The sequence below is a fragment of the Grus americana genome, chromosome 4 (genome assembly GCF_028858705.1).
Source record: "Grus americana isolate bGruAme1 chromosome 4, bGruAme1.mat, whole genome shotgun sequence".
Classification (NCBI taxonomy): domain Eukaryota; kingdom Metazoa; phylum Chordata; class Aves; order Gruiformes; family Gruidae; genus Grus; species Grus americana.
Genome location: NC_072855.1, coordinates 1946847 through 1972844, shown reverse-complemented (window position 1 = coordinate 1972844; position 25998 = coordinate 1946847). Strand labels below are relative to the sequence as shown.

Here is a 25998-nt window from a genome sequence, read left to right as displayed (position 1 = left end):
CGACTCCCGTTGCACGCCCTCCTCTGTTGCACGCCCCCCCCGCCCCGTTGCACGCCCTCCCCCGGTACACGAGCCCTGGTGCACGCCCAGCCCCGTTGCACGCCCCGCCCCCTCGCCCCGCCCCTTTCCCCGCCCTCCGATCCGGCGAGGGGGCGGGGCCGGCGGGCGGAGTCAGGCGTGGCCGCGGGGCGGGGGGCGGTGAACGGCAGGGGCGGGGCGGGGCTTGGGGCGGGGCGGCCGGTGGGGCTCGGCTGCGGCCCGGCTGCGGCAGCGGCGGCGGAGCGAGGCTCGGCCGGGCTCGGCCTGGTTCGGTTCGGTTCGGTTCGGTTCGGTTCTGTCCGGCCCAGTCCGGCCCGGCGTCTCCTCAGCGTCCCGCCATGGCGCTGCTGCGGGCGGCCGCGCTTCCCGCTGAGGGGTCTCCGGCCTGGCTGCCCACCCACGTCCAGGTGACGGTGGTGCAGGCCCGCGGGCTGCGGTGCAAGGGCGGCGGCAAGCCGGGCACAACCGACGCCTACACCATCATCCAGCTGGGCCGCGAGAAGTACAGCACGTCGGTGGCCGAGAAGAGCACCGGCAACCCCGAATGGCGGGAGGAGTGTGCCTTCGAGCTGCCCCCCGAGCTGGGTGCCCTGGCGGGCCCGGCCCGCGGTGGCCTGGTGCTCACCGTCATGCACCGGGCCCTGGTGGGCATGGACCGCTTCCTGGGCCAGGCCCTGGTGCCCCTGGAGCCCGCCCTGCAGCAGGGCCGTGTGCCTGATGAGCGGTGAGTGGGTCCCGCCGGGCATCACCCAACGCCCCTGGGGGCAGAGCAGGGGAGGCCTCTGGGATGGGCATCACGGGGTCCCTGCATGCCCCGGGATGGGTGTCACGGGGTCCCTATATGCCCCAGGATGGGTGTGATGGGGTCTCTGCATGCCCTGGGTTGGGTGTCACAGGTTCCCTACGTGCCCCAGGATGGGCTTCACGGATCCATGTGAGCCCCAGGAAGGGCATCGCAGTGGATGGGGTGTCATGGGGTCTGTGTGAGCCCCAGGAAGGGCGTTGCAGGAGGCAGGGTGTGGTGAGTTCCATGCATGCCCAGGAAAGGGCTTTGCAGGATGTAGGGTGTCACAGGGTCCCTGCATGCCCCAAGAAGGGTGTCGCTGGGGACAGGGAACTGTGGGGACCAAGTGTGCCCCAGGAAGGGTGTTGCTGGAGGTGGGGCGTCGCAGGGTCCGTGGACGTCCTAGGGAGGGTGTCACAGGGAGTCAGTAGGGTGTTGTGGGGTCCAGGCATGCCCCAGGAAGGGCTTTGCAGGAGGTTGTCCACCATCATAGGGGCTGTGCACGCCGTGAGAAGTGTGTGACGGGGAATCACGGGGTCCATGCATGCCCTGGGAAGGGTGTCAGAGAGGACGGGGTGGCCTGGGCTCCGTGTATGACCCAGGAAGGGCATTGCAGGATACAGGGTATCGCAGGGCCCATGGATGCTCCAGGAGGGGCGTCACGGAGGGTGGGACGTCACGTGCGCTCTAGGACGGGTGTTGTAGAGGACGGGGTGTCTTGGGGTCCCTCTGTTCCCCCTGGAAGGGAGTCGTGCAGGACAAGGCATCACAGGACCCTTCCTCCCCCTGGGCAGGGGGTCCCAGGGGACAGAGTGCTGCGAGATCCTCCGTGTCCCGGGAGGGTCCCCCTGGGGTCTGTCACTCCTGGGAAACCGTGGTGGTGCCACGGTGGTTTGTCCTTCTGAGGGCTGCTGTGGCTTTGCAGCCCACACCAGCTCAGTGGGGCGATCGGTGTGACCTGGTTTGTTGCGGTGCTGCTGCAGGAGGGTTCCCCAGTTCGGGGGACTGAACCGCAGCCCCATGTTGCTTCCAGTATAAATCTCTGCGTGTTGGGGATTTACTGTTCTTCCCCCAGAAGGGTTTAAAACAATAACAATGTTTTCTAGCCTTTGCCAGGCAGAGAAATGCAGGAATGTGGATGAAATTCCTCTAGGGAAGAAGTTTTTTGAGCTTTGCTCTATGCAGACCTGGCTGGGCTGCTGCATGCCTCTGGGAGCGTCCCCTCCGCTCCCTGGCTCCCCAGACCCCAGGAATTTGGCTGGCTCTCTGCCCAAAGCTGCAGGCTGGGAGAGGAGCCTCCCTCACCCTCCTACCCAGGGCACAGCCAGGGAGGTGGCAGAGGGAACGCCGGAGCTTGGCAGATGGCGCAGCCTCACTCCGGGAGAGTGGAATTAGCGTGAAAAGGTGTCGGAAAAACTTTTCCCGTGGAGAAAAGTGGCTCGTTTGCATCTGCAGCCTGTGGAGACTCCTGCTTACCCTAAAATGGGAGCATGGGCACAGAGGAAAAGTGACTAACCCCGGAGTTAGTGTCTGAGTGTTTCCCTCCCGGCGTTTATTTTGGCTTTTATTAGCGCTGCCTGGACAATGGGCGGCGTTGGAGGAGGTGGATCTGAATTCTTTGGGCCTAATTCAAACCAGCATCGTGCATGGACTTCAGAGCGAGCCGATCAGTGGCCTTTTGGGAGTGCCGGGAGAGACGTGTTGTTTTGGCATGGGAAGATGTGAAATAACTTTCCGTCCTCTTCGTGGTTTGGGTAGAGAGCCCTTTGCCGGGAGCTGGGGTAGGAGCTGTGTCTCAAGGAAAGCTGCGCTCCTGTTAGAAGTTTGTGAAGCTGGGCAAAGCAGGGGGCCCTGTGACAGTCCTGTGAAGATTTCAGGAGGCTGAGCCTCTGGTCTTGTGTCAAAGGTCTCAGCGTCAGGGACCGTTAATCCCATGGGTGCAACGTCCAAGGCGGCTGGACCCTGTGCTGCCTGTCACAGCTGCTGACAACCTGATAACCGTGGTGCAGCCCAAGGAGGGGATCTGGACTGCGAGGCAGGAGAACCCCAGGATTTTTGCTGTCCATCTCTGTCCCTTCCTGTAACTTTGCTTGCATAAGGAAAATTTACTTCCCCTCGCGCTGTTCAGGATCACAAGAGCTGTTAAGGCTCTTTATCTTCGCCCGTGGCCCCCAGTGATGGAAGCGAGCACAGAAAACGTGACCGAGAGCTCAAACCCTGTGCCCCAAGCATCTCCGTTCACTCGAACCCCTGAGCTGGAAGGTGTCTTGAAGGTGGGTGGCAGGTCTGCAGCATGGAAAGGGCTGCAGTTATTTTTAGAGGGGGGTGGTCCTGAGTGCCAGAGCGTGTTCAGCTAGCTGGGAGAAAGGCTGGGGGGAGCCCCAGGGGTCTGGCTCCATGAGCTGGCTGTGCATAAGCTTCTAACTGACTTCTGGTTCAGCCTCATTGCCAATAACTTTGTTTAGGAGGAAATTTTAGTCCCAGATTAAAAAATAGCAAAACAAACACAGGCTCCCCTTCTCCGGGACTGCACCGTGGAGCGCACCCAGACCTGTGCAGCGGAGATAACTGTTGGCACCCCAAACAAGGGATATCTGAGTTGAGTCTCCACCACATGCTGGTTTGTAGGACCCCATCTGTGGTCCTCACTCCTGGGCATAAAACTGCTGCCAGTTGGAATGGGACCCTGCTTAAAAAGAAGGCCTTGATTGTCAGTGTGTTGACCTTGCTCTCGTTTTCCTGCTGATTTTTGTTGCACGGAAACTTTACTGGCAATGATTTTTATACTTGTTTTCAGCTCAATGGAAAATGTTCCGTCAAACTTGGACTCTTCTCCAGGAACGAGCCATCAGCCGGCATCCGGGGGTGTTTATGAGCTGCCTTGTTCAGCCGAACGTCTTGGTCATTTCAGTGTTTTGCCCGGGAGAAAATCAACTCTTGGAGTTGCACAAGAGCAGCCTGAGAGCTCTCATGGCCTTTTTGGGCATCCCAAGGCTTGTCCCACGCTCAGCGAGCTCCAAGGCTTGGGCTTGGCAAGCAAAACAACAGTGCCGAGCATCATTTCTCCCTTTCCACTTGGGCCGTGTAGTGCTTTTATTTTTCACCCATTTTTCACTGCCCTGCTGAGCCCGATGTGCATCTCTGGACACAGTACCTTTCTGCATCAAAAACCCCTGCGCCGGGTGGGATTCTCCTTGTTCTCACCTCTCCCTCCCGTGACCTGGTCCCTGCAGCTCTCTGTCCTGCCTCATTTTTTTTTGGAGCCCAAAGCCTGGCGCTGTTGGCAGGATGAGACCGTGCAATGAAGTCCTCGCGTATTGGCATGCTGACCATCACCGTGTCTGACCATAACGGTCTGCTGGTGGGTCCTCAAGTGCTGCCGGCTCGGCACAGGCACGCGGAGAGATGCAGTTGTTCAGTGGGGTGGTCAGTCCCTCCAAAACAAGAGGGTTTTTTCTGTATCCGCAAGGCAGCTATCGCTTCTGCTTCCTGACATCCAGGAAATGCTGTTGCAGTCCCCTGCGGGGGCTCATCCTGCCTTCCCTGTGGTGTGGCAGCGAGCCGGGGAGCATTACCTCCACATCCACCCCTGTCAACAGAGCATCTGGGAAGGGTGGAAATGGCTCCAGCTAGATAAGGGCTTCATTCCGACACCCGTCGAGCTGTTTTCCCCTTGGCCATCGTGGTCTGGTGGGTGGCATGGTGGGGGCTTGGCGTTGGGGAGGACAGGAGGTGCGCAGTGACACCTGCGGGGTTGGACCTTGGATGTGGCTGCGTGGGGGCCCAAAGGGTCTTGATTTTGCTCTGCAGGCTGTGGGGATGATGGCGGGGAGGGATGGTGGGCACCTGGAGTTTCCTAGGCTGGGCAAAGAAAAACCCTAATTGTCGTTACCTCCTCTCTCCCCCTTTGAAATACCATTTTCATTTGCTTTCTTTTCCCTCAGACCTCACAGCCCCGTGGCAAAGGGGAAAGGTTAAAGCCATGAGCCTTCTAGGGCGAAGCTCTGCTTGCCGTGCAAACACCAAGCTGCTGGAGCTTGATCTTTGGAGAGCAAAATTCAGGGCTTTGCAGCACTAGTATCCTGTGGGTAAGGGGACAGTAAATGTAGCAGAGGAGTTGCAATTCCTGGCTCTGGTGTCTCCCTGCAGTGACTTGCAGTTGCTTGCTGGCTGCTGCCTCAGACGGGGAGCAACAGCCACGAGTGGCCTTTGGTGTCTCTGCGACAGGGAACTTGTCTTGCGGAGTCGTTACCCATGCAAAATTAGCCCAGCTCCAAATTCCCCAAACCTCTACCTGCTGCCATTTCTTTTACTTGTTCCTGTCCCTCCCCAGCTGCAGAGGGGCCGGGGCCAGTCGCTCAGAGGGGTCTGGGCTTGCGTGCAGCCCTTTGCCCGGGCAGCCGCAGCATCTCTGCCCTGGCAGCAGGAAAGGGACACTCTCCCTCCTGCTCTCCATCAGTGAAGAAGCTACTTGGGTTACAAAACCTTTCCTCTGGGTACTAAACCAACCCCTCTGGACTGCTGTCAGCCCATGGCGTGCTTGTGGCCGTCGCCCTCCCTTGTTAAATTAAAATCAGTGGAGATCATTAGCAGCAGAGCGTGCGCTGTGGCCTGCAGGCTCTTGGCTGTGGCATCTCTCTCAGATGCGGTGGTTTGTACTCGTTGCCGTTCCCACCGTGGCCTTGGCTTCTGGCTGCATCTCCTAGGGGAGATTTTCGCACACAGGGTCAGAGCTCGCTTTCTGCTCCCTATCAGGCGTGAGACGAGGCCAAATTGCTGAGGCCGTGTCCTCTGCACGGCTGTCCTTAAGCCTAGGAGAGGAAGAGACCTTGCAGCGGGGTGGAGAGGAAATAGCTGCTCCCTGATGGTTTTGGGATGGAAAGTTTTAATACAAGGGCAAACAGAACCCTGGCAACTCTGATCAGAGGCGCCCAGCAAGGCTGGTGAAGGTCTTCAGGGTGGCCGAGAGCAGCGGCGAGCTCCCTGGATGCCGTGGGCTGTGATGAAATCCTTGTTTTGGGGCTGGAAAGGCGGCTCTGAGGGGTCATTGCATCTCAGCCAAGCCAGGAAACGCCCTGCTGTGTTGAAACACTGCCGAGCAGAGGGAGGGGAGGGTTAGTCCTGCCAAAAATCAGGTCGAGATGCTCTCTGCTGCTGGAAGCAAGGCTGGGCAGGAGGCAGCCAGGCCTCAGGATAGGATCCTTGGTGGCCAGCTTGTCCCGGGCAACTATTTGCCCCTAACTGGTAGCCCAGGGGAGAGCACCAAGGTGGTGCGGTGATGCTGCTTACGAAATGGTGTCAGGGCTTGATTTTGTTTCTACCTGCCCAGTTAACCCCATTTCCACCTGGCTGCCAATGGCAGTTTAAGGCCCTTGCTCTGTTCTGCTCCAGGAAGGTTCTGCTTTTGTTGTTTTTTAAAAGGTATTCGAGCAGTTTGATCCCAGCTTTGCAAGTCTGGCATGTTGGTTTAGAACTGTCAGTGGCTGAGACCGCTGGCCTGTCACCCTCCATCATCTTAAAAACCAAAAAGCTCCAGATTCAGGTTTCTTTCTTTGTTTCATGCTAATCTTCAGAGCCCTAACTGCCTCCAGCTGTCTTTGTCCCTTAGCAGCTGCACAAAGACCCACAGCCAGCTCAGAAATACCTCGAACTTGTTGGTACAAACCTCCAGACGCGGGTGGAGCTGGTGCTGTTGCATGTGTTGAGTTCAGCTAGCACTCATGCCATGCTTCAGGAGCTTCGCCGCCTCAGTTCTTCTTTTCCAAGGTGACTCCCTCCCTTCCCTACAGAGTCTGGCAAAATATTTCTTCCTCTCTGGCTACCAGAAGGGCAGGGTGGGCTCAGTTCTCTTCTCCTCTCGCCCTTCAAGGGGATGTATCATCACACTGGGCTAAGCTGGATGGCTCAAAGGCAGCGTCCCCAGCAGGAGAGGAGTTTTTGGGGGATACTCTTTGTGGTTCCTAGGGGAATCTGCTCGATTGTAGCATTGCCCCAGAGGAGAGCATCTGCGGGCACCCTCAGCTGGACCCCGGCAGCATGGTCCCTTCGAGCGATGTGTCACAGCTTGGGGGTCTGATGGAGACACCCCCCTGCTTTGTCACTGTCACTGGAAGGGGAGTATCCGTTGGGGTGGAGAGCACATCCATGCCACGGCTGCTGCCAGGGGGAGTCTACACTGGGTTATTCTGCCCATCCGCTGTAGCCAGCTTGCAAATGCACTTACGTAGGCGCCTGCACAAAGGGAAAATGGGTTCCTTGCCCCCAGTAACCCCACGGGCTCTGGGTGCTCTGCTGTCATCTGGCCTGTTGAAATCCTCTTGCTCCGGACGCTGCTCCATGGCAAGCGTGCTGGCCCAGGGCTTTCTTGACAATTGGGGTCCAAAAAAAGACCTTGCATACTTTCTGCATGTGGTCAGTCGAGTGAAAACGGCTTTGAAACCTTTGCTGCCGCCTCTCTTCACGGCCTGGGGCTTGTTGGAGCCTGTTCTTGGTGAAGGTGTGCAAATAACCGCCATGGGAATTTTCTTTCCTTGTCAGAAGCTTGGCTGGGGACGCGGGGTTTGGGTTTCCAGCGGGACAGCCTTTCCAGCCCGGCTGGGGGTTTGGGAGCAGCATCCCACGGCCCCCCCAGCTCTGTGTTTCCAGTGCATGGGTCTCTTCACCAGCAAGTCCACCAAGGATAAAGCTGTGTGTAATTAGAGAAACTTGCTGCTGGGCTTAAGATTTATTCATTTTTCCCTTTTTCCCCCTTTTTCGTGTGCGTGACTCATGCCTGAGAGTGAGTTGCAATGTCTGTTGATGCGATGAATGAACAGTCAATGCATGACCTGTTGCCAAAGCGGGTGCAGCCGGTACTTTAGGCTGCATGGAGCCCTTGGGGTTGTGTTCCCCTGTGGAGGACAGGCGCTGCGTTCCCAAGCCTTACGTAGCCTCTAGGTATTAGGTTCTCCATGCAAGCCCTGCCGTGATGCTTTTCCCAGCTGGAAGTGGAAAAGGATTTACAGCAAAAACGAGTTTCTCCTGCCCATCCCGTGCATGTCGAGTTGTGCATTAAGCGGCTCCCCAGGAGCAGGTGCACTGGGGGAACCTGTGGAGCAGCTCCTCGGTGTCAGTCGTGCTTTGCAATTCTGCAAAGTCAGCTCGGGGCTCGGTTTTTCAACTTTTTTTTGTGCCCTCGGTTTCTCGTGCAGTGGGTCGGTGGATCGTCAGCGCTGCCTTCTCTCCCGTCCTTGCACAGGGGCCTCATCCCCTCGTCCTTCTGGGCCTGGGCAACGCTGGCCTGGCACTTCAGGTCATTTGGTGACCACAAATGTGGTTTATTGGCTTGTTCACAACTTGGAGGACACAAACCTTGGATGCTGTGGAGCATAAGCAGATAAATATAGCTGAGGAGATCACTTTCTGTCTCCTGCTATTACTGTCTTCTCTTCATTCATAAATGTTTCATGCTCTGTTTTACAGCTCCTTAAATCTTCCCTCCCTTCCTTTTCCTACCTGCCCATCCCACGCTAGAGAGGGGAAAGCCTCTGATCTTCTTAGCCTAAATTGATTTGCGATGAAGTTACCCAACCTTGCTGTCACGCCAGCACTGTCCCGGTGGTTGATAGCTCTTCTCCATCTCTGGTGTCTATCCGGCTCCTGAAACCATCCCCCTCAGTGTCATTGCACGCCCTTGGTTGCCTTTGCCAGCCAGCACAGAGGCCGTAGGGGCAGATTTGGGGGCAGTCCACCCTTAGCCAAGGGGAGGTGCTAGGGTCCTGCAGGGTCCTGTGGGGCACTGCTCCGGCTGGGATGCAGGAGCGAGGATGCTCAGGACCTTTCTGGGATGGACCTTGTGCACAGAGCACTGAGGTGCTGCAGGATATGTGCCAGCTCCATAGCACAGCCCGGACCTTGCACCAGGCTTGTCAGTGAGCTGTGGACACAAGCAGGGCTGGGTTTTTCATCGTGCCTTGCAGGTTTGTAGGCTGTTCCCTGCCATCAAGACCCACCGGAGTGACAACATCTCTGTTCCTGGCCTGCGAGTCATGCAGGGCACGGGTACAGCAGAGCAGGCACAGCTTCTCTGTCCCGGCATGGGTATGACCAGTGGTGGGATTTTCTCATGCAGGTTTCGCATCGGCTGCGGTAATACATCGCTTGGAGCATCAGCGCCATGTCCGTAGCTCCCTCCTCTTGCGCCCCTCACTGCGTACAGCTCCTGCTCTTTGTTTCTGACTCCCTTGAGCAGCTGCGTTGGTCGTGTCAAAGCTGGAACCCATTAGAGGAGCCGTGGGGGGTTGCTTTGTTCAAGTTTGTTTTCGAGCACTTCTCAGAGGAACGTTTGGAGAGATGAACTTCTTCCCATCTCAGCTGCTCGAGCCCTTTCTTCCCCATCCACGGGGGAATCAGCCTGTGTTTATTTTCCATCTGTGCTTTTAGTAGCTTACAGGGATCACCTTGCAAAATAGGCCATCCAAAACCAACACGAAATGAACCTACGCTGCAGAAAAGCTTCCCAGCACTGGTGGGGGAAGCTGTGTCAAAAACATGAAGCCAGACAGAAAGCACAAAACTCCCCAGGGTTGGGTTGTTTTCCACCCTACGCTTCCCTTCTCGGGAAGGTGAGCTTCCTCCCATGCATGTTTCCGCAGGGCTGCTTCAGCTCTTGTCTCACTCAAATGCCTCTGCGCTGCCCGTGCCGTGCCCATTGAGGGGAGTCATGCCAGGAGGAGCTGTGCCCCTTCTGCCAACATTTGTGTTTTCCCAGGATTGCCGTTTCTGCGCTCCGTCCTGCTCGCTCTGTTGCTGTAGGGGCCCAAGTAGTCTTTAATTAAAGACTTGGGGCTCTTTTCATAAGCAGGGGAGACCTTGTTGCAGGGATGAATCAGCAGTAAATGACAGGCTGGTGGGGTCGGGGAAGAGGCATTGGCTCCACGTTGGGCTGTCTCTTGTTCTGTACTGCAGCTCAGGCGGCTGGCTTGTGCGGGGCAAGGGTGTCCCTGCCCGTGGCAGGGGATTGGAACTAGGTGATCCTTAAGGTCCCTTCCAACCTAAACCAGGCTGTGATTATAGTTTCTGCTCAGCTCGAGGTGAACCTTGGCCACCTTGACAACGCTGAGTGGTGTTGGGAGGCTTTTGGGAAGCGTCTGACCGTTGAAGTGCTCTAGAAACACTCCAGCTGTGCATCCTTCCCTGCATGTGTCCATGAATGCCACGAGTTGCTAAGGGATTTAACCACTCGAGGAAGCTCTCTTGAACCTGCTGCTAGTAAAGCACTGGGACCAGCCCAGGAGTGAAACTGGAGGACCGTTGCTGAAGGTACCCAGGGCACGTCGGACAGGTCTGTCGGGGTGAGGTGGGTCTGGCTGAGCTGGAGGGTGGATGGGGATCTCCTGGGGACCCCAACCAGACCCATGGGAGAGCATGGTGATCTTCCTTGGAAGGACCCACATCCTCCCCGAAAGTAGGGCAGAATGGTGCCCTGATGGTGCACGCAGCACCTCTGAGAGCCGTGTTGCACGTGCTGCCCTGCTTGCCTGATCTCATCCCGGTGTCGCGACTGTAGTAATCCCAAACCAACAAAATGAGCTCAGATTACTGTGGGGCTTCAGGATAATGACCTGGAAAGCTGCTGACAGGATTGGGGCTTGGGCTTCGTGCTGCTTGGTTTTGTGCTGCAGGAGTTGCTTGATCAGGAGGGGGTCATGGAAGGGACAAAGTGACAGAAAGCTGGGGGTCAGTCTCCCCTGGGATCCCCTTGCCATGGTCAGCATTGCCTTTCTGTTAAGAGTTGGCTCTGTGTCGCCCCGGTCATCCCAGCAGCTTGGCTTCCCATCCCGGGAGGTGCTGGGGCAGCCCCCATGGATGAGGTCCCCAAGCGTCTTCCCCTTGTAGTTTGGATACCCAACAGAAGGTATTGGTATCCAGAAGCAGGTGCTCCCCGTGGCCCCCATAAACCGTCACCTACAGCCCGACAGAGGATGAAGAGCAGAGGAGGAGGGATGGCGCAAAGCAGGTGCTAACCCTGAGCAAATCCATCCTGTCAGCATCCTCCGTGGGGTTGCTTTCCCTCCTTAACAAACAGCTCCTACGCTCTTGTTTCCATGCCAGGGTGGGTTTTTTTCCCTTTGCTCAGCACTAGTTGGCTTTCCTGTATGGGATGCTGCTGGAGGATGGGGGAAAGCACGTGGGTTTTGGGGGCCTGGAGCTACAGCAGCGCATTGTGCTCTGCTCTCCGTGCCTCTCTTACTGCTCTGATTGATCCTGGCAACAGCAAATGTAAAAATAGATGCCAGGCGCTCTCTGCGTTTCCCCTCAAACCTGCCTTTTGGCACCTGTGCTGCGTGGCTCGCCATTCTCCTTGACTCTCAGTGGAGGCGAGTGGGAGGAGAGAGGAGCCTTTTGCACAGGAAAGGGTTTTACTGAAACTGTCTGGAGGCAGTTTGGGTGTGCTGATTAAATGCGATGACCTAAATGAGCGTGCACAGCTGCGCAGGGGGGCCGGGGAGCCCTCCACCACAAGCAGTGGTGCTCACAAGCAGTGTTACTGCAGCAGGATGTGAGCTTGCAAACCCCCAGAGCACATCTGACTTCCCAGGAGCTGCCCCAGACCTCAAAGTGGCCTCCAGCTGCTTCCCCTTTCTGGGGGGGCATGTGCAGCAAGTTTTGTGTTTGAGGTTTCCTTTCCTGTCCCTGTGTGCTGGGGTGGCTTTCTGCTTCCTTCCTCCTGCAGAGCTCCCCGGGGCTGGGTGCCCGCCTGCCCCTTCCCTGCCACAGCATCCGTGGATGGCAGATCCCAGGGTGGTGCTGGGAGAAGCCCTTTGGCTTTTGAGGGGATGTGCACCCAGTACGGTGCAAGCAGTTACTCGGTGCACAGAGGTGCTGGACCTCTGGGGCATAAGGAGGAGGAATATAGGGATTTTTTTTTTTAGCAAAAGTTAATTGCCTGAACCTGCAGCTTGTGTCTTCAAGCTAGCTCAAGCTGCGTTCCCAGGACGTGCTGCATTGGAGATGTCTCTGAGCAAGCTTGGCTCTCCATATGGCCAGGGCCGAGGTGTCTCAGCAGAAGCATCGCCTTGCGGTGGAGGTGGGCAGTAGCTGGCGGGTTGAAAGGAGCAGATCTCCATGGAGCAGAAGGGTGTTGATACAGGACCACCAGGCTAGGAAGCTGCGGGTTTCATGGTGTCATCCTCCGCTCCGTGTTCAAGGGGGAGAACCGTTTCCAGTTGTAGGGAGCAAGGGAAGGAGCACAGACTTGGGCACCGAGCATGTCTCCTTAGCTAGGAGCAATCCTTCTCCCTGTCTCCACCAGTTCTGGCACCAGGACAAGAAAGCCTCTTTAACTGAACATTTTTTAACTAGTAAAATCTATGTCAGACTGTGGCCCCTCCAGACCTTGCTAAGAGCAGCACCCCAGGAGTAGGTGGCCAGAGATGGGTGGCTTGTCCTGGATGTCCTGTGCAGCAAGGAGCTGGACCCAAGCTGGTGACACCTTCCTCGAGAGAGGCCTCTAAACCACCTCTGAGAAGCGGGTCTGTGTGTCCTTGCAGACCTGTGTCCCCGGTGTTGGACATGCTTAGCATGGCTTCCTCGATCCCCCGTGCTCCTCGGTGCCAGCACCTCTTCCACAGTCTGATTAATATAACCCAGTTAAATCCAGAACAATTGGTCTAAGCCCAAGCTGCAAAGCCCGCGGCTGCTCTTTCAGGCCTGGAAAAGGGTTTGTATGGGCAGAAGCTGGTTTGTTTTTCCAGGCATATCGTCTAGTTCCATAAAAGAAACCACGTCCTTCTCCAAGACTTGGGCTCGGGTGGCCCTAATCCAGACACCTCCCACCCAGGGCTTCTTCCCCGAGGGCATCTCCTGTAAGAAATGGAAACCAAGGGGTCTGGGATGGGTTTAATAGTGAAATGATGCTGCGGGAGTTTGTGTTTAGCTGGGCTGGGCCTTGGAAACCCACCCTGATCCTTCTCTCCTGCTGCATCCCAGCTGAGGCAGTGTTTGCACCTTCCACTGGCACTGTTTCATTAGAAAAAAAAAAGAAAAACCCAACATGGAACAACTTAATCCTCCCAAACACTCATCTTGTGCCATAAACTTAGAGCTCAGCCTAAAAATAGCTCTGTTCCCTGTTTGAGGTGTAGTCCCGACTGCTTGCCGACTGCTGATTAGGTCTTGGGAACCAAAAATAGCTCCTTAATCCAGCGCCAGCATAAGCAGAGGTTTTTCCTTGAACGGACGCTTTTTGAAGCAGATCAGGTTTTAAGACTTGTTCTTTCAAAGGCGGCGCCGCCAAGCACCCAAATTAATTTTAATGACCGCAACATAAGCGATGGGACAGGAGATGCTGAGGGTGCATCCATGTGAGCTGAGCCAGTGCAGGGCTCTTACGGACTGTTACATCTCATCATCCTCAAGCTTGTGCCTTTCCTTATGTTAATCCACCCAGATCTTCTCTCTTTTTTTTTTTTTTTCCATGGGATGACTAAGATATAAAAACTATTTGTGAGGTTTTTTTTCTTTTCCTGCTAAATGATTCAGCCCCCAAATCTCTCCTCTCCCAGCTGGCAGGCTGCTGCAGCCCTTCCCTCTTGAATTTCTTCCAGGTCTTGCATCAAACTGAGCAACATAATATTTGATGTGCTGTTCCAAGCAGCCTTTTCCTCACCGCTCCTACGGGAAGAGTCCGCCTGACTCACCTGCTCCCGCTCCCTGCAGCGGATCAGCCTTTTTGGGTGTCTCTTTGCAGCCGACGACTCGCTGGAAGGGGTTAATGCTGCTTTTTTTCCATGTTTTTTTTTTCTGCATGCCTGGATATCTTCAAACTTGAAGCCTGGGTACTGAAAATTTTGCATCAGGCATCGTATGGGAGTGGGATAAGCAAGTTGTAGGAATAGGAATGGGTTTGTGGGGGATTTAACCCCGTGTCTGTGCCCAGCAAAGTCCCTCCTGCGTCTCGGTGGCAGCTGAATTGGCTGGTGAAGGACCTGGGTACTTCCAGCTGTACACTCCTGTTGTTTATCCTGGCATCCCAGTAGGGAATTAGGGATTTTGTGCCCCCTTCCCGAGGTACCGTGTAGGTTTTCCAGGCTTTCCAGCTTTGACCGAGATGCGATAACTTCCCCAGCAGTCATTCAGGAACTTCTGGAGGACGCGATTCAAGTTTTCTCCTCACCCTGGTGATTTCAGCGTAGTCACACCCATCTCCATCCCTTCACATTTTCCTTCCCCTTTTTTTTTTTAATTTTCGGTGACTTCACTTTTCAAGTGGATATAAAACACTGCTGGGATATTTATTTTTCTGGGAAGTCACTGGGAAATTGTTAACTCAGGTCTAGAAATTTCTTCCACCTCCCATTGCTGCCTGCTTCACCTGTGAAGCATGTCATGGAGAAATACAGTCTGCCCCGAACCTGCAGACTTCCTTGCACCTTGTTAAGGGGAATTTTAATACTTCGATCCGGGAGGGATCAGAGCTGCAGAGGCAGCGGCTGTGCTGGAAACCCGCTCGTCCTGCTGCAGCCACCCCGGGACCGGGACAGAAAGACAGGGCATCTCATGGGAGGAGAAGGGAGCGAAGGACTGCTGGGTTGGCAGTGGTTTTGGGGAAGAAATGGTTCCCTCGTGGCCCACGTTTCGAGTTGCCCATCTGAACGTGGTACCTCTGTGAGCTGGACAACTAGAAGGTTTCTCCAGGCATCTCTTGCTTTGGTGTCCTCTCGCCCGCCATTCCTTCCAGCCGGCAGGAGGCAAGTCTCCTCTCCCAGCACGTACCAGGGGTTGCTCCGTGCCCTGCCAGCACACAGGCTGTTCCCTGCAGGGGAATGGGGCCCTTAATGGAGGTTGGGAGATTTTTTTCCCTTCTGCAGTGAATGTTTTGGAGGCTTTTCCCATGCTCCTTCCATCTCTGTGTGCAAAGCTATGGAGCAAAGTCTGTGTCGTGGGTTTTGTCTGGGGCAGGGCGGCAGGGAGCATCCCCCGGTAACCTGCTGCAGAGTCAGTTGAAGCTTTTGCGCTGGTGGATACGGCCAATATCTCCTTCGGGAGCTCTCACCAGCCACAGCAGCGTGGTGCTGGGCTTTGGTGGTTGGCATGAGGGGTGTTAAAATAAAATCATTTTCCTTCTCCAGCTCAGGCTTCTGGCTGCTTCAAATTTTACAGATGTCTCAGCAGAATTAGGGGATTTGGAGGAAGGGAAAGTGATGGATATATAAGTTTGCTGCATCCTCCACTATCACTGATCACATCAGATCATCGCAGATCCCACAGCTGTCCCACAGGCTGGAGACTGCCATCTGTGGGAATGCAGATGTCTCCCAAAAATCCAGCAGCCTGGGAAGGGTTGGGTAGGGTAGATGCTGCACACCAGCTCCTCCTGCCCTGCTCCCAGGATGCAGCATCCTCTAAATGCTTGATGCAAGGACACTTCTAGACAAACTTCAGCATCTTTATTTAGGGCGAGGCACGAAGGGTCTGGCATGAAGTTATTTTAATGAATGCTGTTGAGTGTCTTTGCCATTATGGTACTGTCGCTGACTTGAAAGGATTTGTTCTGAGTCACTGGCTCTTGAATATTTAAAACGCAAGCATGAAAGACTGTCTTTTTTTAAACACGAGCTCACAGCAACGTATCAACTGACCGTACAAAAATTTGGCCACCAGTAACGTCCCCCCGAAGCACGGTGCTATCTGACGCCAGGGTGAGCAAGATGGTGTTTGCCAGGTTATTTAGTGGAAGTGCTTTAGGATGGGGATGGAGACAGAGCTCTTACAAAGCTGCTGCAGTTCAGGGAGAGGTCTGGCTCCGTGCGACACCTCTGTGCTTGGTGTTTGCGTGTGTCTGACTCCGGTGATTTCTGGGGTGCTTGTGCTACCTCCCACCCAGTAGCATCCTCCTCAAGGTCTTCCTGGCTTGTTGGTCAAGGAAATGACAAAGGGGCCTTTCCTTTTCTTTCCTCTCCGACTCCAGGTGGCACAAGCTACACTCTAAGGCTGGGAAGAAGGAGAAGGAGCGTGGTGAGATCCTGGTGAGCATCCAGTTCACACGCAACAACCTTACAGCCAGCATGTTCGACCTGTCCATGAAGGACAAGCCGCGGTCGCCTTTTGGCAAGCTGAAGGACAAGGTGAAGGGCAAGAAGAAATACGACTTGGAGTCGGCCTCTGCTATCATCCCCAGCAGCTTGGGCGCCCTCGACGTGGAGGATGACTACGACATCGGGGGCAAGAAGTCCAAAGTCAAGGGCTTCTTCTTGAAGAACAAGCTGCGCAAGTCGTCCCTGACACAATCCAACACCTCCCTGGGATCCGACAGCACCATCTCTTCTGCCAGCCTGGTCTTGGCCACAAATGTTCCCGAGGTAACCAAATCCCCAAGCAGACACAGCAGTCTGTCCACAGAACGCTCTGGTAAGAGGATAATGATTTTAATCCCCACCCCTCTTTTTTTTTCCCCCCCTTCTTTTCTTTGTAAGGGGCTGTTGGGGCTTTCCTGCAAATCTGTTAACTAATTGCTTACCTAAGAAGCGGTGTCCTGCACAAACCCTCTGAGATCTTCTGCGTGCTGGCAGCAACGTGCTTGCCAGAACGGGAGGAGAGATATAAGATTTTCCTTTTCATGCTGAGCTGTATACGAACAGCCTGACTTACATTGATGCCGCATGTGCTCCCTGCAGCACACCACAAGCTAGCAGGCTACGAGGGTTCCTTAGGACCATTTCTTCTCTGTCCCCTAATGCTGACTCGTAGCAGTCAGCCCCTGGGAGAGGGCTGGGCGAAGCAGAACACGTTGCTGCTGCGCTGCCCGGCTGTCTAATGAGACGCCTCCGGCTTGGAGGCAAAGCTGAAACAGTGACCGGTTCCTGGTGATTAAAGCAATCTGAGTCCTTGGCGCTCGGAGAGTGGTGATTTGCAAACAAAAAAGGCCCTTGTAGTGAATTAATTCTTGCCATCCCTTGAAAACAAAATATATAATTAAATGGTTTAATTGGCCGGAGACAGCAAATTCCCATATTGGGTGGGAGTCCCTGAGTACGTGCAGCTTCTCACCGTGCACGTGATGCCTCTCAGTTTCTGCTGGGTGACATTCTCGTGCGCGGCTGGAGAGCGAGCAGAGGCACCGGTCTGGCCCCATCATCCTCGCATCGTGGTGAAGGAGACAGCATCTCTGGCTAGGAGGGGAGAGCAGCTGCGTGTCACCTGAAGTCCAGGCAGTCCTTCTCACGGGGCTCGGAAATCTGCTGAGCATTGGTAATAGCCACAGGGTGAGGCAGTGGGAGGGAGCAGCAGGCGCTGAGCCCTCCTGGCTTATATCACGCAAAGCAGCAGCCTGGCCTGTCGGAGCAGAGCTCGGAGGCTCGTCGTCTTTTATTCAATGCAAACTCTTAAATCCCACGGAAGCATAAGCCCTTTAAGTGGCTTCTGGGTAGTTTCTTGCACTTATTATCGATCTTGGATCCTCTCAGACAAGGATCTTGTCGATCCTGCAGTGGGAGGTGATGTGCATGGGGAGAGTATTGTATAGCTTGTATAGCCACATAGTTGTGACCCATGCTTTGCATTTCTAGTAATGTAATTATAATCTGGTAGAGCTTGGGAGGGAGAAAGCCAGTATGATTTCACAGATCTCCTTAGTGTTTGCAAGTAGAAGATAATGATGCTTGTCATACCTGTGCCTGTTACTCAGATGGCCTCACTTCTGTTTTGTGTTTTATTTCCCACCAGTGAAAGATTACTTGCCATCTCCAAAGCTGACCCACAAGAGAGCATTCAGTGATGATGTCTCCCAAGTCAGCCCGGTCCTGGAGCCAAAAGCAATCCAAAGCCTGAAGCCAAAGAACGATCCCGTGTCCCGCTCTTCCCTCTGCATCAACGGGAGCCACGTTTACAGCGACGAGCCTGCACCAAAGAGCCCCGTGTCTGTCCCGCCGAGCTCGGCGCCGCTGTCCGTGCCTGGCATCCCCAGACGGCAGGAGGAGGGCTTCGGCTTCAGTCCCCTCCATCCCGACTCCCATGAGGTGCCTTGGGGGGTCAGCAGCTTTGAGAGGACGCAGCAGAGAGACGAGCCCAGGTTCATCCCGTCTCCTCCCAGCTTAGCCTTGCAAGAAGAGCTGAAGGTCTCCACAAAAGCTGTCACTCTCAGTAACCATCTGGGCAGAGCCAAGATGGAAGAAAACAGTCGCTTAGAGAACAAACCGACTCAGGCTGCAGCACCCATGGTCTTCTCCACGGAGACCATGAAGGACAAACAACCGGAGGAAATGAGGAAGGAAGACAAGAAGGCGAAGGGCGGCCTCTTCCACCATGGTGGCAACAAGAGCGATGCGGGGAGCAAAGGCCAGGGGGAGAAAGTGGGATCGTCCCACGGCTCGTCCGTCCATGCGACGGCAGGGGGAGATGAGAGGAATAAAACCAGCGGCTGGTTCGGTTCAAAGGAGCCCAAAGAGTCCCCTCAGAAACCCAGGTCAGTGAAATGGGTGTGTTGATGTCTAGCCCATTAACAAGCTGCCCCAGCCTCCCATCTTCAAGGGCTGCACAGTTAAATGCTCTCCGGCATCAGTGGAGGACTGGTCCCCACGAGACGATAGCAAAGGAAATGCTTCCTTGGTCTTAAATGTCTAAAGGGAGGGTGATTTTTCCTGGATCCTCCCCAGCTTCTGCCACAAACCAGCTCCATTTGCCCTCACGGGCCGTGTTTCCTGGTTGGGGAAGGGAGGGATCCCCTTCGTGAAGAGGGAGACATTTCCCTTTGCAGAGGTGAGGCTCAGTGTGGTCATGCCAAGTGTTTCTGTGGCCTCGAAGTAAAGGATCGTTATGTTTTAATTAGCTAAAAAAGCTTCCCTGGCAGTCAGTGTAGGATGTGGGATATAGTGACATGTAATTGGATTTTTTTTTTTTAATTAACCTCCCACCCCCTCTACATCCCTGGTCTGGCCTAGGGGTGCAGTACTTGAGATATTGTTAATATTTCTGAAGTAACTAATCCCAGCCCTGCTCTTTCCTCTTCCCATCCCACCCCAGCCTTCCCTCCTCCCGATTATGAATCTCTAATTGTTCTTACTTTGCGTGATGATTCATCCCTCCAAATCCTCAGCACTGTACTGGTAGCACACAAAACGTGGCGTTCGTGCTGTTTCTGTGTGGGCTTTATCGCGACGGTGTGTCACCCATGTCCATCCCCGTAGCCCCTGGCAGCTGAGCTGGGTGTCCAGAGATCAACCAAGAGCCTGGTGTGGTGTTATCATTGCTCAGCGAGGGAGAAAACAGGGTTAAAAGCAGCCAGAGAAAATAACTTGCAGTTGAGAGCTGGTTGAATCTAGAGGGTTCATTTATTATAGGGATTTTCTAATCTGGGCTGACTTTAACCTAATTTATTAAGCAGAAGGATTTTAATTCAGTCTAAGCCTCCTTTAATGAGGAGAGCACTCATGGTTTATTCAACCTAACCAGATTCCCACATGGGTTAAACTGCTTTTAAAATGCTGCTCAGATGTAAGGAGGGGGCGAGCACATTGCTCAGCGTGGCTTCAGAACGGGGGCAGCCCCAAAAGTCCTCCTTTGCTCACCCTACAAGATGTCGTGCTCGTAGTGGTCTTTAAGGCCAATGGGAGGCAAGAACGTGGTGCCACCCACCCTTCCCGAGGACGGAAAGCCATGTGTCCTCGTTCTGCCTGCCTCGAGAGGAGCACGTGCTGTCGGCACAAGGATGGGAACAGAGCCATGAGGGCTGGCAAGGCTTGGTCCTGCCCGCTGTCAGTGCTCCAGCTGCACGGGCAGAGCTGGAGGCACCGAGGCAGGTGGGGGGCTGCTCCCCCGTGGCATGAATACCCCATTTCAGGGGGCACAGGGCTCTTTCCCCCAAAGCTTTTCGCCGGGGAGCGAAGCCCGGCTTGCACGGGGGAGGCGATGGGGAAGGGAAGGACCAGGCAGGATGCTGTCTCTCTGTCCTCGAGCTGCTCCGGCAGCAGGAGAGATGAACGCAAAGTCCTGGGACTGCTGTGGCTGCCGTTCCTACTTAGGGATCTTTCACTGAAACCCCGGTAGATATCTGGTGTCACATCCCGGTGCAAGGTTTGTTTCTGGATGAGACTAAAGGATTCAGGTCTCTGAATGCTGTGATTGAGGAAGGATGGAATATTACCACCCAAGATAATTATTCTTTTAATTTTTTTTTTCATTTTGCGATAATAAACCTGCTGTTTAAGTCCTAGAATAGAAAAGATACAGTATGAAAAATAAACCCGTAAAAAAATCTTTCTGCATTCTCCACAAGCTGCCTGAGCCAACCAGCAAAGTACTGAAAGCCTGTAATGGACGTGTATGATGGGCTGCCCTCTGCATCTCCCTCTGCAGCCTTTTCCTTGATAAATGGGTGAGAAACCTGTGGGTTTCCTCCCGCTTTGCAGTTCTAGGATGGAGGCTGAGACGGGCCGTGCGTTACAACCTGACGTGTGAGCCCTGCGTGCCCTGCTCCTCCAATGGATGCTGCTGTCTTCAAGGCAGGGATGTCCGATCTGGCTGCGAACTCGCTCCCGAGTGCCTGTAGCATCCAACCCAGTGGATAATCACCGTGAGTGCAGAGGTGCCCTTAAACACTGCTGGTTTCCCACAACCCTCTGCTTTTATTTTTTTTTTTTAAATGACAGCTGCTGAACCCATTCCCAGTGTTACTCCTTTCCCAGAGGGTTTTCACTCTGTGTTTTTTTTAATCTACCTCAGTGCTCACAGTTTAATTTCAAGCTAAGCTGAAGCTAAGCTTTGCTTAGAGTCGGTTTGCTGTGGTATGCTGAGGACCCCGTCCACAGACTGCTGTCTTCTGAGGAGAAACTTGGATGAGCCATGCCACAGCAGCTCCTCTGGTTGGGGTTTTCTCTCCCGAAAGTAGGAATCGCTTTGAAGGGGCATGGGCTGGAGGGAACAAATTCACAGGGGCCACTTTTGGGATGTTTATAAGCATCTGAATGGGCTTTAATTGCAGTTTGCAATTTGAAAATGGGAAGTAATGAGCTTAAACTGTAGCAAGGGAGATTGCAGGTAAACATTAGGAGCAGTCTGATGGAGGATGGTGAAGTGCAAGAGCTGCCTGGTTTGAGGGGGAAGCCCAGCGTCTGGGGCGTTGGTGCCGGGGTAGATGAGCACCTTTGGTGAGCGTTACAAGAAGTGTTTGTCCCAGCACGTGGCCCATGCTGGGAAGCAGGAGATGGTGACTGAGTCATTTGATGCAAAAATGGCCTTTCCATCGTCCCAGGGAGATGGACTGTCTCTAGGCTGGCTTTCCTGGTTCTTCATTTTTTCTTTGACCATTAATTACAACATCATTACTTATTCTAATTATACAGAACTAACTTTTCTGATTTTGTTCTCCTTCCTTACACTAAACGACTTTGTGGACTATGCCACTCATCCAAGTCAAGGCTGTTGAAGAGCTTATTAGGTCTTGATGGTGTCACGTTGAACGTACAGTCTGGTGGCATCTGTATTGTGATGATCAAATGCATCTGGTCTCTCAAGCGTGTGACTGAAAAGTTAGCAGTGCTTATCTGTGAGTGTTTTATGGATGTCCAGCTGCAGCTGGAGGAGCTATTCAGTTACCAGTGTAACTTCTAGAGCTGAAAACGGATTAACCTTTGCTTTGTAGAGAGAACCAGCCTCTGAATCGAGCAGTTTTAAGTCTTTGACTTATCTGCAGAAAGTGTTTTTTTCTCTCCCGCTCTCCTGAGTCTGGACACTTCAGCTTTGTGGCTTCTATCAGCTGAGCAAGCAGCATTTTCTCACCTTTTTGCCCACCGTGGATAGGTCAAGTTTCACCTGGAGCTGAACGTGGGGAGAGAGCATCAAAAGCAGTCACCTTTGCGAGACCAAAAAACTCAAACCTGTAATTAGTTAAAAGGTCTGTAATTAGAAAGATGCTTTACAGTTAAGGTTTAAATTAGCCTGTAGCTAAGACAAGTTTGGCACAGCTTGTCTTTAACCACTTGCTCTTGCAAAACCACTCTTTCTAAAATAAGGAAGCCACTTTCAGCTGGTTTTAACTTCAGCTTTATAAAAAGGTTTTCTGTTCTGAGTGATTTTTGCTGACCTATTGTCGTAGTTTAACCCCAGCTGGCGACTGCACAGCTGCTCGCTCACTCCCCCCAGGTGGGATGGGGGAGGGAATCGGAAGGCTAAAAGTGTGAAAGCTGCTGGGTTGACATAAAAACACACTATCCTTCGATATAATACACAGATATCATTCCCTTTGTCTATGGACCACCCTTGTGAAATGTCTGTGAAATGTCCGTAAATGTGCACTGAGTCCATTTAGCCCATGACTTTGGGCTCCACCTGTTACGGTGGTCACTCAGGACAGGAGAGGTGATGTGAATCCCGATCGCTGCCAGGATTCCCGGGTGGCCAGGGTTTCCCACACGAGCCCGCTGTGTGATCAATGTGACCCGCTTACTCCACGTAGCACTAGCTGCACGATGTGCAGAGGGGACCCTCCCTTTGAACATCCAGCCCAGCACTGGCCCGAGGGCTGCTGCAGAATGGTCTCCTGTTTAACTCGTTTGAAGGCTTGGTGCTGCTCAGGGCCCCGTTCAAAGTCGTTCTTCTTCCAGGTCACTCGATAGAGAGGGCTTAGAGTCAGACTGTAACCTGGAATAGGCATTCTCCAAAAACCCACAACACCTAAGAAAGCTTATGCTTCCTTTTTGCTACTCAGTGGAGACATGGCTGCTATTTTATTGATCACATCCATTAGGAAATGACAACGCCCATCTTGCCATTTTATTCCTAAAACCTGAATTTCCTGTGCAGGTCCCTTGACCTTACTTTGTTTCATAATGAAACTAGCTTTCAAAAGAATCGAGATTATTCTTCTTCCCTTCTCAAACACTTCCTCTGCTGCATTGCCCCACACAACGATGTCATGACTATACTGCAGGTGTTCAGGTGCTTCACCCCGTTCCAGTGCAGTCTGGATCAGCCCATGACAACTGCTGGGGCTGGGTTTCCACCCCGGGGCAGTCGATTCTAGGTGTACTGGATGCCCCCCAACGTGAAAGCAAACGGTGGCCCGCACTCTGCTGCCAGAGGGATCGGGAAAAACGCAGTTGCAGTATCAATTGTTGTGTACCATTCGGCGGCCTTTGTCTCCGGTTCATATTGAAGTTCCAGCATGTCCGACATGGCAGCACTCATCGGCGGCGTGACTTCATTCAGGCCTCAACGGTCCAGTGTTAGCCTCTACTCTCCGTTAGATTTTTGCACCAGCCATATGGGACCTGTTAAAGGGTGAAGGAGTCTTACTGATCACTCCTTGACTCTCCAGTCAACGGATCAACTTACGGATGGGAACCAGGGGATCTCGATTGGTGCGATATTGTCACCGGTGCGACGTCATGGTGGCAGTTGGCACCTGCTGTTCTTTATCCCACAGCAACGCCACCACAGATGGATCCTCTGAGAGACCAGGCAAGCTGGACAGCTGTTTGATCTTCTCCGTACTCAAGGCAGCTATACCAAAAGCCCACTGGTGCCCTTTTGGGTTTTTGAAATACCCTCTCCGGAGGTGGTCTGTGCCAAGGATGCACGGAGCCACCAGACCAGTCACAACAGGATGCTTTTACCGCTCATTCCCAGTTAGGCTTACCTCAGCCTCCAACATGGACAGTTTGTGGGATCCTCCTGTCACTCCAGAAATACAGATTCTGCCCCTCTGTAACCTGATGGTATTAGAGCACACTGCGCACCAGTGCCCACTAGAGCTTTATACTCCGGTGGGGCTGATGGCGAAGGCAGGGCCCCTCTGTTCCTGGTCAGAGTCTTCATTACTTGATTTTTGTAACTGCAAAACAGAAGTCCCTTCAAAAGGGTCACAAGTACCATCAGCCCTGCTACTCTGCCCAACAGGAACCAGGACAGTGATTTTTTTGCTTTTTGGCTGTTGTTTTTCCTTGCAGCTCCTGTCCCCAAACGTTTAGGCTCCAGGTGGGTTCACCATCCCACTTCCTCATGTCCTCCCCCTTCGGGAATTTCCAAGTTCTTCCCTGAAGGGATACCTGTCCCTCACACTTGGCAGGAGTCGCCGCCAGAGACTGAGGACTCCTGCCCTTTTTCCAGTCCCTTTGTCAATGGCCTTATCCTTAGGAAGGGACCCCAGCTGCCAGGCTTCCTTACCCCCTAATTCCCCACTACTGGCCCCAGTATCCCGGCATTGGGAGTAACCAGCTGAGAATTAGCTCACCTGCTTGATGGCTAAAATCTTTCAGCATATCTCACAGCTCACTTTGGGATAGGGATCGGGTGGTTACTGTCTCATTTATGATTTCAGTCTCTTCCTCTTCCCATTCCTGTGATGCTCTGCTGCAGAACAGGCTGCCTCTTCTGGTTCTTTCTCCTGTTCCCTCTTAGGAGAAGCTTCTTCATCCCTTACTAAATGAGCCGACATCACTAGTTACTACAGAGCACAGCAAAAGCCAACACCAATCTTGAACAGGTACAGCAGAAAAAAAAAACTTGGCACAGATCAGATGATAAACTAATATCGAGAACAGATGAATCAATATTGTGACCCACAACTGTTAACAGATATAAGTTCCTTCTAATACGTTCTGGTCAATCTGTTATTATCTCAAACCCTTCGTGCCCCACATTGGGCACCAAAAAGGACCGTCATGGTTTAAACCCAGCCGGCGGCTCAGCCCCACCCAGCCACTTGCTCACTCCCCCCACGGTGGGATGTGGGAGAGAAGAAGAAGGGTAAAAGTGAGAAAACTCCTGGGTTGAGATAAAGACAGTTTAATAGGTAAAGCAAAAGCTGTGCACAAGCAAAGCAAACCAAGGAATTCATTCCCCACTTCCCATGGCAGGCAGGTGTTCGGCCATCCCCAGGAAAGCAGGGCTTCATCACGCGTAATGGCGACTTGGGAAGACAAACGCCATCGCTCCGAACGTCCCTCCCTTCCTCCTCCTTCCCCCTAGTTTTATTGCTGAGCATGACGCCATATGGTATGGAATATCGCTTTGGTCCCGGCCGTGTGCCCTCCCAACTCCTTGTGCACCCCCAGCCCACTCGCTGGTGGGGTGGTGTGAGGAGCAGAACAGCCCTTGGCTCTGTGTGAGCGCTGCTCAGCAGGAACGAAAACACCCCTGTGTTACCAGCACTGTTTCCAGCACAAATCCAAAACACAGCCCCGTACCAGCTACTGTGAAGAAAATTAACTCCATCCCAGCCCAAACCAGCACACCCAGCAGCAAGCGTGCACGAGCTGGCACTGCCCTGCGAGCTGCAAACCTGCCCGCACTTTTACCCGGGGAGAAGGATGGACATTTCTGCCTTCAGCCCTTATTTACACACTTTTGTTCGCTGACTCTTGACGGGGAAGCAGGTCCCAAAGGCTGTTGCTTTTCACCGGCTTTGCTAATCAGCGGCAGCTACCGGGCTTTGATACTGGCTTGAATAGAAGCAGTAGGAAGATAGTGTTTGCTCTTTGGAGACCTGGATAAAAGACTGTTTGGGGTTTGTTATTTTTAAAGTTGTGCGGTCAAGGGTTGTATGTAAGGAAGAAGCTCAGCAGGTTTATTTGAGGCAAGGCCTGGGGCTAAAACAATTGGTTTAACGTTGTAGGAAACCCTGAAAATAGTTATCAGAGCTCCTCAGGTCCTGCTTCCTGCAGCGTGAATCGGGATCATAAAGCGGGGCTGCATCTCGTGCTTGGCAGTAGGAGAAAAGAGAAATTGCGCTGTCTCTTGTAAAAATAATTGCAGTAGTGCCATTTGCAGGTTAAAGCCCCTTCCCTCTGTCACTGCTTTCATGGGGGGAAAATGTAAAATCATTCCCCACCTTGATCGTCACTCCTTATATCCAGCATTGAGACTAAATATTGACTCGAATTCCTCAGTCTTCATCATGTACTCCTAAAAAGTACATTTCCTAAATGCTGAAAACGGGAAGAAGGTTTTGAACAATTGGAGCACGGTGCTCAGACAGGCTGGCAGTGGGGAGCGGCACAGATGGACCAGGTGAGGTTGTCGGTGGGATTGAACACCGATGCGTGTGACAGCCCCCTCCAAAGCACCGTTACAGGGGACTTTTGGAGCAGAACCTGGGAGGCTGCAGAGTTTGACGAAGATGAACACCGTGCCATGAGAACCAGGCTGTTGCGGATAATGGTGACGCTGCAGATGAGTCTATCGCAGGAGCCGTCAGGGTC

The 25998-nt window shown here is 53.6% G+C and overlaps 1 protein-coding gene across 10 annotated transcripts in view; it reads left to right on the top strand.

Annotated features, from left to right (window-relative positions):
• Nucleotides 1-241: 241 nt before the first annotated feature.
• The window catches only part of RAB11FIP5 (RAB11 family interacting protein 5), a 45258-nt gene continuing 19501 nt past the window's right edge, over nucleotides 242-25998 (top strand). For 8 of the 10 annotated variants that reach the window (XR_008577168.1, XR_008577167.1, XR_008577169.1 and 5 more), the window contains exons 1-3: nucleotides 244-763; nucleotides 15774-16213; nucleotides 17528-18266. Coding sequence is in view for 7 of the 10 variants with exons in the window: in XM_054825741.1 (XP_054681716.1) it covers nucleotides 378-763; nucleotides 15774-16213; nucleotides 17528-18266 (1565 nt within the window). In the remaining 3 variants the exon portion in view is untranslated. Of the gene's footprint in view, nucleotides 764-9540; nucleotides 10146-15773; nucleotides 16214-17527; nucleotides 18267-25998 lie in introns of those variants that run through there. The other 2 variants (XM_054825743.1, XM_054825742.1) reach the window with 2 other exon arrangements.